The sequence below is a fragment of the Paramisgurnus dabryanus genome, chromosome 3, assembly GCF_030506205.2.
Source record: "Paramisgurnus dabryanus chromosome 3, PD_genome_1.1, whole genome shotgun sequence".
NCBI lineage: Eukaryota > Metazoa > Chordata > Actinopteri > Cypriniformes > Cobitidae > Paramisgurnus > Paramisgurnus dabryanus.
In genome coordinates this window covers 3,382,630-3,395,220 of record NC_133339.1, presented here as the reverse complement: position 1 = coordinate 3,395,220, position 12,591 = coordinate 3,382,630, and the positions used below count along the sequence as shown (strand labels likewise).

The window sequence follows — 12,591 nt, the reverse complement described above, 5'->3', positions numbered from 1 at the left end:
TAGGCATAATGGTTTTTCTGCAATGTTTATAACATTAAAAATAAAACATATGTAATGTAATATTACATTAAAATATGTTTTAGACTAAACTGAACTTGTGCCTCATGTCTCACTTTACCCCACATCATTTGTCTCACTTTACCCCACCACCACATTTTGGAAAAAAACTCTCTCTCTTGGAAATTCAGGCTAATCTTCAGCTAGCATCAACACAAGGTTTTATATGTTGGTAGTTCATAAACATGTGTGATATAAGTTTTTCTACCTGAATCAATTTGCTTTGACACAACAGTTGATTAAGTTGACAGCAAGAAAATTTACTTTTACAAGCAAAAAATATATTTTTGTGAAAAAAACATGTCAACCACAGCAGCATGAGGTCCTGTCCTTCATGGCCAAGGGGAAATTTGAGGGGCTTAAAAACATAATGGTCATAGGACCACAAATGTGTTCAGTTGCCTAGATACAGGGGGTGTCTCACTTTACCCGATGTCTCACTTTACCCCACTCTCCCCTACAATGACCGCGTTTACATGCACCCTAATAATGCGATTATAATGGGATTTTGTCAATACTGCGATTATACTTTACCTCATGTAAACGCAATAATTCAATAAAAATAATGCGATTAAGCTCATAATCGCAGCAAGTATAATCGCATTAAAAGAGGTGGCGTACGCCGTTTATAATCGCAGTATGCGTCCATGTAAACGCTTTAATCGCATTTATACCGCACTAACTGAAGTGAGCGTGTGTTTTAGTCACGCACCTTAACCACAAATTCGTTTTAAACTTGACATTAGGAAGTTTTACATGAACTCTGCCAACACGACTCGCTGTCAGCAGTCTGCCTTCATTCAGAAACAGCTCAAATAACACGACAGCAGTGTATAAAAGCTTTCAGGGACATTACAACGATAATTATAACGATAAATATATTAGTGACCACATTAAAATCATAACTTCATGCTAATTCGCTCAACGAGCGCGGCATTACCTAATATTGGATATTTATTGTAATAAAAACTTTTTTGCAATTGTTTACATGTCACTGAATGTATGCTGATGCACTTACACAGGAAACCAGCAGATGTCCTCAACTCGCTGTGTTTCGCGTAACTAAACAATGAATGTAGTAGGTTAATATCTTACCTTTTGGCGTAGTCAGTGTGGTAGAAAAATTTCACAGCAACAACTGCATAAGCGCTGGATACTTGAGGTAATTTTATGTTATAACCTCAGCAAGGAATGAGCATTCTACTGCATTTTAAGTGCGCGTGCACTTCAAGTTCAAATAGATTTGATTGGCTGTCAATGGTTTATCGTTCATCATGTGCCAAAATCGCTATCGTTATAGTTGTTGTGTGAGCTCTGCTATTATAAAACGATTTATAAAACTATATTTTTATATCATGTGAACGCCCTTTACAGGCACTGTAATATTTATATCTTCATCACGCCCCGGGTAATGAAATACATCTATAACAACGTATTTGTCATTTAACGTAAGTAAATTAAGACAGTGGACCATATATGTGAGTTCATCATTTTTGCTCTGCATTGGGCTATGTGTGAATAATCCGAAAATAAAAACTGCATGTAAACTGGAGTGAAGAGGTTAGCTCCAGTCATGTAAACATCTTACTGCGATTAAGACCTTACTCGCATTATTGGAAATAATCGCATTATTGGTGTGCATGTAAACGTGGTGAATGACAGCAACATTCAATAAAAAAAAGATAAATGAATGAAGATGTAAGAGCTAATCAAACAGAGAGACATTGTGATATATCTGTGGCTTAATTGAGACCACTGCACAGTTTAAGTCACTTCTATATCCAGAGCTTTTCAACATGAACACAGTTTTACACCAGGCACTTTTCTTCTGATCTTTCTTCACGATAGCAGTGACTTTAAATGTCTCATATGGGGGAATCAGCACCTCTTTTTCACCAGGATTCCGGGAGTATTTTGACACATCAGCACCATAACAAGTTTGGATTTCAAAACAAGATTCACTTCCAAATCCCATTGCAATTTTTTTTTTAGTAGAGGACGACGTAAATGAGCCAAAACGAATCTCTGTGTTCAGAACATTCTCATTAAACGTATGGTTGGTACCACGATAAGTTGTTATGCATTTCTTTTGTTTTTTCTTAAGAATCTGTATAGCTTCTGTCAACAAAAAGTGAAGTGAATTCCATGTGTATTTCTTGCCTTTGTAATCTTTTCTACCAATCCTAACATCGCGATTAAATTTTCCATATATACTATCATCAGTGTATATGTAAATTGCAACTAAATGGTAGTTTTTTAATTTATCTGGTCCAGGGATTCCTCCTGTACTATACGCCCAAACCTGCCCAAATGTATCCACGTTAGCACACATTTCTTTGAATAGAAATGTTGTTCTTACAGCCATTCTCATTTTGCTTTCACAATGATCATACATGTCATCGACTGAATCCAGTGCCATATCTAATGAATATTTCTTTCCTTCATCAGCCCGTCTGCCATCCTACAGCAATGAGAAATAATAACTTCAGATCATTAATAATCATGATTGTACATATACAGACTCATATTTCAGTCTTACCCATCCTAAGACAACTTTACTGGTGACAATGAGAATAAGAGCTGCAGTGGTCAACATCCTGATTTAGTCTCAATCCTCAGATGAACAACAAATGGAGATCAGGTATGAGTACTACAGTAAAAAAAAATGCAGGACAACAAATACAACATTGTGTTAGAAAGCCAAAAGCCTACATCTTTGCACGATACAAAACTGCAAAACACAGCTTCTCATAGTTTCCAGTTCAGGAATAAGGAAGCATTCAACTTTTTGCCTTAAAGGGACACTCTACTTTTTTTGAAAAAATGCTAATTTTCCAGCTCCCCTAGAGTTAACCCATTTGTGCCTGATGCGGCACGCCGAAACATTACATCTACTGCCGGTTACTTTTATTTCATGTTTATAAGTGCTACAGAGGCTTAGATATTAAGTTTTTGGTGGACGTTGACAATTCTTCGAATTTTTTTCTGAAAACCCTCAGGAGATAAGGGTATTTATCCTAGAATAACATAGGTCTTATAGGCATTTTAGGAGTAAATGGGTTAAACATTTGATTTTTGCCATTTTGGAATCCATTCAGCCAATCTCCGGGTCTGGCGCTAGCACTTGTAGCATAGCTTAGCACAATCCATTGAATCTGATTAGACCATTAGCATCGTGGTATAAAATAATCAAAGAGTTTCGATGTTTTTCCTATTTAAAACTTAACTCTTCTGCAGTTACATTGTTTACTAAGACTGACGGAAAATTAAAAGTTGTGATTTTCTAGGCAGATATGGTTAGGAACTATACTCTCATTCTGGCGTAATAATCAAGGACTTTGCTGCTGTAGCGCTGCAATCTCACAACTTTTAATTTTCCATCAGTCTTAGTACATGATGTAACTACAGAAAAGTCAAATTGTAAATAGGAAAAATATCGAAACTCTTTGGTTATTTTTGAGCGTGATGCTTACGGTCTAATCAGATTCAATGGATTATGCTAAGCTATGCTAAAAGTGGTACCGCCAGACACGCAGATCGGCTGAATAGATTCCAAAACTGTAAAAATCAAATGTTTAACTCTAGCAGAGCTGGAAAATTGGCATATTTTCAAAAAAGTGGAGTGTCCCTTTAAAAGCCATTTAAAAAAATGTTACCTTTAAAAGAAAACATATTTCTTTTATGCAAGCATTAAGTAAGAAATAATTGATGATGGGCCATTGAATTATAAGAAAATAATGAACACCCAAGGTGGTAATGCGGCACGACGAAGTGGAGTGCTGTTACACCGCGGGTGTGCATTATTTTCAAATAATTCAAAGGACCGGAGTCAATTATTCCGCTTATACCACGGTTACCACAAACATTGCTCTGGTGCCTATTATTAAGACAATTGAAAAGTTAGGTGTGCGGTTATCGAAAAATAATGCATACCCATGGAACATTTCTCAACCAATCAGAATTCACCATTCAACAGACCTGTGGTACTGTATAATTGTAAATATCAAATCATATCTGTTAACAATCAATTTACCAACATAAACATTTCCAGTTACAAACCTTTTCAGATGTTTAGAGCTTCAGAAGATTTTTCTTCCAGTAACAAGATTCATAATGTATAATGTTGAGATCTTATGTGCATGAACAAAGTGTGGCAGTGAGAAAGAAACTACAAGGGTTTTATACCAATAGAAAGTAGTAGGAGGGGCAAAGGTCTCTAAGCTATTGAATGTGAACATCTGTAGATAACAACATCTAAATTTAAATTTTATATCAAACCATTTTTTATCTGTTTATGTCGGGGTGTTTGTAAGGCACAGATGGAGAAATAAACAAAAATGTAAAAATGGTAAAAAGTAAAAAATAAGTTCTCATACACCAAAACTAATAATTATTTATGATTTGCAAGGCAAAATATGGTAAACAGCATTAAAAAGAGCAGAGAAAAGTGTAATCATTGGGTTAATAACTATTTTACAAGCTTAAACACATACGGTAAACTCACTTGGCCTGATATCGAAAAAGAGGGGCTTTTTCACCTCATAACAGGAAATGAACAAGCAATTGTTTCTGTCTCCACTTTGACACCTTTGTTTTAAAGCAAGACAACTGTTAAATCATAACACAGATAGAGATTAGGAGAGTTAAGATACTATCACTAGCTTTTACTTTGATAAACAGAATGAAAAGTTAAGCTTAACAAAGCAAAGCAATACTATAGAAATAAAATGTCAAAAAAAAAAATTCTTGAAATAAGTTTTTTCTTTAAACACTTAAAGGGACATTCCACTTTTTTGAACATATGCTCATTTTCCAGCTCCCCTAGAGTTAAACATTTGATTTTTACCTTTTTTGGAATCCATCCGGGTCTGGCGCTAGCACTTTTAGCTTAGCTTAGCATAATCCATTGAATCTGATTAGGCCATTGGCATTGCGCTTAAAAATAACCCAAGAGTTTGGATATTTTTCTATTTAAAGAGCCACACCGATCCAAAATATAACCTTTATTGCAGTGTGTCATGTAGCTGTCCATCAATGTAAACAACGTGTAAAGTAGTTGAAACAAAAAGTGCACGATTAATAAAGTTATTGGCTTCTAAAGCAGGGAGTTGACTCTGAATCGCTGAAACGAGTCGTTATAGGGAGTGAGTCTTCTTCCTGATATTTGCCACGTCACACAATCGCATCCACGTCACATGAGATACTAATCTCCGCCAACAGCCTTGCCCGCGGGAGAAACGAAAACTATGACCCGCCCACAGCTAGTTAGTCTGTGTAAACATCAGCTCACGCTGTGTTTTCAGTTTGTGTTGTTTTCACTACCAAAGGAGACTTTTTCAAGAAGGGATATACTAAACGTGTCTGGTTGTGAAGAATCAGTGGTTAAAATTCATTTTTAATGGAGGGATTTAGACGTTTGGAAGATGGTTCAGTACCCACTTTATTTGGAACAACATGCGTCTCCTAACCACAAACTGTAAGTATGATTATAGCTACATACTTGCTTAAATGAGTGTAAAATGTCTATTAGTCGTTTTTATTGCTTGGATTAATGATGAATGATATCGTTGTTTAAACTCTAACTTATATACTGTCAGAGTCACGATAGCAAGCGGCTTTGCTATGAGCCGGTTAGTTTACATAAATGCTTAAATGAGTGTAAAATGTTAGTTTCAATCGTCGTTTGTATTGCTTGGATTAATGATGAATGATGTCTTTGTTTAAACTGTTCATTTACTGTCAGAGAGTCACGTTAGCAAACGGCTAGCGCATGCTCACTTACGGTTTTGCTATGACCCGGTTAGTTTACATAAATGCTTAAATGAGTGTAAAATGTTAGTTTCAATCGTCGTTTTTATTGCTTGGATTAATGATGAATGATGTGTATTGATGTTGACAATGTCTTCTCAGTAAATCATGTTAGCACGAGGTCAATACATGTTACACTATTGTTGGTCTGTGCCACTGATCTGTGGTCTGTGCGACTGATCTGTGCAAAGACACTCTGTCAGTTGACCAATCAGAGCAGAGTAGGCTACTGAAAGGTGGGGTTTAGGCAGACTGAGTGGTTGAACGGTTTCACACGAATCGTTTGGGGATCTCTGAGAAATGGGGTAATTTTAAATTTATATTTTGAGAAAATTACAGTGTTCTTTGACCTTGCATGCATTTAAACCTGTTGTCCGGGACTTATAAATAGTGATAGGATGCTTAAAATTGTCATCTTACTGGCTCTGTAAAACTTGACTCTTCTATAGTTACATTGGGTACTAAGACAGACGGAAAAATAGAAGTTGCGATTTTCTAGGCAGATATGGGACTATACTCTCATTCTGGCATAATAATCAAGGACTTTGCTGCTGTAACATGGGGTATAAGCAACCCCTATAGCAAATGTATTCAGGTGAAGCTTTTGGAAGGTGAAGGGTTTCTGATGCATGCTGCAGACTGCAGCAGCAATACCACAATATACAGTGGTGTGAAAAATGTTGACCCCTTCCTGATTTGTTTTTGCATGTTTGTCACATGTGTTAGATCATGGAACAAATTTTAATATGAATCAAAGATAACACAACATAACATGCAGCTTTTAAATAAAGGTTTTTATTATGAAGTTAAAACATAACTGTGGTTTATCAGACCTGAGTTAAGTTTTTCTAGCCCAGGCCTGATTAATGCCACACCTGTTCACAATAAAAAAAACACTTAAATATGACCTGCCTGACAAAGTGAAGTAGACCAAAAGATCCTCAAAAGCTACACATCACGCCGAGATCCAAAGATATTTAGAAACAAATGAGAAAGTAATTGAGATCTATCAGTCTGGAAAGGTTATGAAGCCATTTCTAAAGCTTTGGGGCTCCAGTGAAACACAGTGAGAGCCATTATTCACAAATGGCGAAAACATAGAAGAGTGGTGTACCTTGGCTGTCCAACCAAAATTATATCAAGAGCGCAGTGACGACTCAACCAAGAGGTCACATAAGACCCCACAACAACATCCAAAGAACTGCAGGCCTCACTTGCCTCAGTTAAGGTCAGTGTTCATAACTTCACCATAAGAAAGAGACTGAGCAAAAATGGTTTGCATGGCAAAGTTTCAAGATGAAAACCAATGATAAGCAAAAAGAACATAAAGGCTTGTCTCAGCTTTGCCAGACAACATCTTGATGATCCCAAAGACATTTGGATAAATACTCTGTGGACTGACGAGACAAAAGTTAAACTTTTTGGAAGCTGTGTATCCCATTACGTCTGGCGTAACAGTAATAGCATTTTAGTAAAAAAAACATCATACCAACAGTAAAATATGTTGATGGGAGTGTGATGGTCTGGGGTTTTGCTGCTTCAGAACCTTAAAGTTCTGACCTCAATTCTATTGCGATGCTGTGGCATGACGTTAAAAAGGAGGTGCATGCCCAAAAACCCTCCAATGTGGCTGAATTGCAACAATTCTGCAAAGATGAGTGGACCAAAATTCCTTCACAGCGCTTCCAACAGACTCATTGCAAGTTATAGTAAACGTTTGATAGCAGTTGTTGCTGCTAAGGATGGCCCAACCAGTTATTTCACAAGTTCACACTTACAAATAAGTTGGATAAATTACATTTGTAAACGTATTTGGTGTGCTGTCCGATGAGAGGGATCTGAGCTCAGAAATGGGCTTGACCACAGAGATGTCCCCCCCCTTGGTTTAGGAAGTATCCTGCTAAGTGAGAGAAGATAGGGTGGTGGAGGGATTCTGAAGACTGTAGAGTATCCTTAGGTGAGTTTGACTGTGATTATATATGGGCTTGCCTTTGTGCTGATTTGGTAGATGTTAGTTACTGATTGTAGACAGCTGGAGGCACTTGAGTAGTTTATTTGACATGTTCCTCCCAAACTTCGTTAATAAATCATCATTAGGTTTAGGGGTCAAAAAATGCAAAAAATAAAAAATTCAGGAAGGGGGCAAACACTTTGAATGTTGAGCTAATGCGTTTTGAGATAACAAAGTGATTGCTAACAGACCAAGTTAAAGCGTAACTAAACCCCTAGTCAGAGCCTGACTCCACCCACTGGCAATATTTGAAAAATGCTAGAAAAGTGGGCAGATCCTAACAGATAGAGGGGACGAACTAAGCTCGTACCAAGTGTGTGGTGAGATCGTAACAAGGGCGTGGTAAGCTTGAACCTGCTTACGTCACAAGCCATTTTTTGGACCCAACATCCAATAGGAAAATTCAACTGCAGTAGCCACCGTTCAACCTGAAGAGGGCAGCACTCAGACGTTTTTACACCATATATTGTAGTATTGAACACTTTATATCCAAATGTCAAAAAAATTACTAAAATCAATGAACAGCACTAATAAACCATCATTCTTACAGATCAGTAACTAAAAATAACCTATTTCCATGTGCCTTAAAGACCCCTGAACAGAAGTCCTTACAAAAATGTTCTTATTTCTCCAGCCTTAACAGCTAAGATAAAGAAACCCATCTTAAACCAGCTTGCTACACTAGCTAAAACCAGATTCTCATAAAAAAAAATACAAGCTACAAAGCTGTCACTGGGCCAGTACCTTTTCAAAGAGTACACATCTGTACCAAAATGGCACCTATAAGGACCTTTTTAAAAGGAAAAGGTTAGCTATGTCTGGATCTCTCCCAAGGGTTTTTTCCCTCCTAGGACTTTTCCCACAGGGTTTTTCTCCTAGGGTTTTTTTCAACCACTGGGGAATCAGCTGACATTGGCTTAACTTAGCACCCTATTTTATACGTTACATTATTACTACGTTTGCTAGTACGGTTAATCTTAACCGCTGTATTGTGCTGTTTATGTTTTCGATTTGTCTGTGTTTTACATCTATTAATGTAAAGCTGCTTTGAAACAATTAAACAATGTTGAAAAGCGCTATATAAATAAAATTGAATTGAAAAGAGTGCAGGCAACCAGCTATGGCTAGTTTATTTTTTTATTTAGGTATAACCCATAGAAAAAACAACATGCAACAACAGTTTGACTTAATTTCAGTACATTTTTTTATTTTATTTAGACAGGATACACTCTAAAAAAACAAACGGTGCTATATAGCACCAAAACAATTGCTTTGGATTGTAACGATAGAAGAACCATTTTAGTGCCATATAGCACCGGTGAAGAACCAGTGAAGCACCAGTGAAGCACCAGTGTAGAACCATATAGGGGCCATATAGCACCACATATGGTTCTACATAGCACTATATGGTTCTACACAGGTGCTTCACTGGTGCTTCACTGGTTCTTCACCGGTGCTATATGGCACTAAAAATGGTTCTTCTATCGTTACGATCCAAAGCAACTGTTTTGGTGCTATATAGCACCGTTTGTTTTTTAGAGTGTAGTGTGGAGCAGACAGGAAAGTGTTTAGTGGAAATAGGGGAGTGGGATCAACAAAGGACCTCACAGATGGGAATCAAACTCGGGTCGCCGTGCAAGCACAACCAACCACTATCGGAGCCGACTTGAATTTTTATTTTAGTTAAAAGTAGCCTGATTCTAAATCAGTAACTGTATATTGTAGATACCTTCTGCGTGCATTGGGCTGAGGGTGTCTGTCCATGCTGTATTCCACTCTGAGAATCTGCGTAACCTTGATGTTGAATTTTGTTAAATATGCGTTGAAAACTCTTCCTTGGTGAAATCCACAGCAACATTAACAATATGTGCAAGTAAAACCCACAAAGCAAATGGTGAGAATGAGTATGCCAGGTATGAGTATGGTGTGAATGTTGTTCACATTGTGATCAAAAATACACATAATTCAGGTGGTTAAATCACACATTAACCAAAGAAGGCAAAGGTGTCTAGAGCTGTTTTCTTAAAAAAAAACTGTTTTAGTCTGTTCCCTTAGCATTTTGTCTAAATAACTGGATATTTCTAGTAAATCAGTAAAGTTTAAATGTTGACAGGATTCATTTATTGGAAGGCTCATCATGGCCATGTTAACCCCTGGTGGATCATAGCCACACCATTTGACTGCACAGCATCAGTCACAACCATTCACACATATCAGTGTATTCACAATAAATTCATGCAAATAATATTTAAATCTTAAATATTTAATTAAATTATGAGAGATGATTAGGTACTATCATATGTTTAGGACTGTGTGTGCCATCAGCCAATCAGAGGTCTCATGGCATCATTTTCCTGTATAGTCACATGACATTTGGTTTGGTTTATTGTCATTTCTCCATCTGCATATCTTACATCATTAAAACAATATTTATAAAAGTAAAACAGTGACAAGGACCTTAAAATTACAAAATGTACACTTTTATTTATCTACAGTTATGAATGTTTACTGTGAAATAGCCAGTCACCACAGGCGCACATTGAATTTAGGAATAGCCAAGGCTGTGAATGATGGTCTGATGGACGATTGGACGCATTTGAATCTGAAGGCTTTTGAATGAGCCTCCGAATTGGGACAGCCTTCGATGCGGTGCAATGACGTCATTGGTCTTCAAATACAGCCTGCGGAGTAGAAATTTATAGACTTATGGCTTGACACCATTGCTTTGTTGTGGGACAAGACATTTTTTATAAAACAGAAATATATTTTGTGTATAACATTTCAGTTCCACAATATTTGAACTTTTATATCTCGCTTTTCTTTTTAATAAACTTAATTCTTAATAAAGTCCCAAGTGTCTTCTTGCTGAAGATATCACAATTGTGTCAAATATATGTCAAATAGTTCAGTATTTGTTCATGGTTCGTGCTGAAAAAGGGGGTTGGCTTAACCGAGGAGTGAAAGGGAAACCACAGACAAAGGTGGTGTTAAGTTTTACATCTTTTCTCAAAAAGCACATGGTGAAAATGAGTAAGTTGTGCATGTTGAGACTATTACTAGGAATCGTAATACAGTAAAAGATTAGGCCTATGTGTAAAAAGTACATGTAAACATACCTGTACTTTTAACCCTGATAGTCTTAGTTTTTTATAAAAAACATTGTTGTAGCGAAATCTAACTCCATACTGTATCTGAAGTGGATCAGCAAATTTGATTAACATTTTTGCATTAAAAGTGCACATTTTTTCCAACATCAATTGGTTTATACAGTGAGGTTTTATTTACAGAATCAACAATTCAATTCAGGACAACAGACCAGACATACAAACATACATTATGATGCAGTGTCATGTTGGGATGGTTAGCAGCCATAAGTGCTCTTCCGCTATACAATATAGTTCTCTTTTTTATCCACTTAAATCACCACATTTTATTTTGTGCCACCATACTTACTTGTGTAACAGTCTTTAAATAGGGAAAACATGGAAGTGTTTGCTTGCTTCTAAATTCATCCCTGTTTGGATCCTAAGGAATGAATGGGGCTAGGCTAAATGCTAACACATTCACAACGCGCTGTTTAAAGATGAAATGCACCCATTGCAAAAAGACAGGAGGGTATTATTAGGTCTAAGTTAAGGTAAGAGCATAGGAAATATTGAAAAACGATGTAGTTTTCCTTTAAAAACACTTGTTTGATCTTCACATTTTATTATACTGAAGTTGGTCTTTGTTTAGCTGTCATTCCTTTGGTTTTAAATGTATGTTTCTTTCTGCTTTATGTGTTTATAGTTTGATTTTAATGTTCAGCACTTTGGCCGTCTTGTGGCTGTTCTGTAAATAAATGAACTTAAACTGTGTTGACCCCTGGTGGTAGAGATTATAGCCACACCATTTGACTGCACAAAATCTTTCAACAGCAACAACCATTCATACATATTAATTAAGCCAAACATCAGATACAAAAATACATTACAAATTACATCCATAAAAAGAAAGACATAAGTTAAAACATAAACGCTGTTTGAAAAACGTGTTTTAATTGTTTCTTAAAACGGAAAGAGTCAGCGGAACGGAGAGATCGAGCAGGCATATATTTTGCAATTAAGTCACATATATATGAATGCGCAGCTTTATGTTAAATGGGAGTTTTACATAAATAGATCATCCCATATGATTTTTTTGGTTGTTTTGTCCATTCCCCCAAATACGACCAACAGACTGAACTGGTGCCTCTACTGGCAGAAGGTGAAACTTAATATATTAATTAGGGTATAAAATTATATATTGTGGTATTATTTTGCTATGGTGATATGTATTGGATTGATTTTCAATTTAAACTGCCGGGATTAATTGTATTTTTATTACACAATGCAATATTCAGGCATTTTGAGCAAAAAACACATCTATTAATTTCGTATATGATTTAAAACACATCATACAAAACAAAAAGTTTTATCCTAAAGTACTTAAAATATTACATAAAGTGTACAGAGGTCAAACAATCAATTTATGTGAAGACGGAAAAGTGATCACAAACCGCTGTAAATGTCAGGTTTACACTCATTCAAAAACTGCCACCAGAAGAAGCGATGATACGTCATCTTTGATTTCGAAGTAGCTGTAGCTGTGTCCCAAATGACACTATGCACTCAAACAGTACCTAGAATGTTGATCTCATTTGCAAGAACAAAGAGTGACAGTAAGGAGGAAACTAT

The 12,591-nt window shown here is 36.4% G+C and overlaps 1 protein-coding gene across 1 annotated transcript; it reads right to left on the bottom strand.

Annotated features, from left to right (window-relative positions):
• Nucleotides 1-1,644: 1,644 nt before the first annotated feature.
• LOC135733817 (erythroblast NAD(P)(+)--arginine ADP-ribosyltransferase-like) lies at nt 1,645-2,701 on the bottom strand. Its single transcript, XM_065252602.2, has 2 exons — nt 2,597-2,701; nt 1,645-2,518 (listed from the first exon to the last, which is right to left on the bottom strand). The coding sequence occupies exons 1-2, from the start codon at nt 2,651-2,653 to the stop codon at nt 1,763-1,765; spliced, it is 813 nt and encodes a 270-aa protein (XP_065108674.1). The 5' UTR covers nt 2,654-2,701; the 3' UTR covers nt 1,645-1,762.
• Between the last annotated feature and the right edge of the window lie 9,890 nt (nt 2,702-12,591).

What these genes read in the sequence shown, in the direction of transcription:
- LOC135733817 (XM_065252602.2), bottom strand. Translation starts at nt 2,653, where the DNA reads ATGTTGACCACTGCAGCTCTTATTCTCATTGTCACCAGTAAAGTTGTC. An exon ending in GTAAAGTTGTCTTAGGATGG is followed by an intron (nt 2,519 to 2,596) that starts GTAAGACTGAAA and finishes TCATTGCTGTAG; the next exon opens with GATGGCAGACGGGCTGATGA.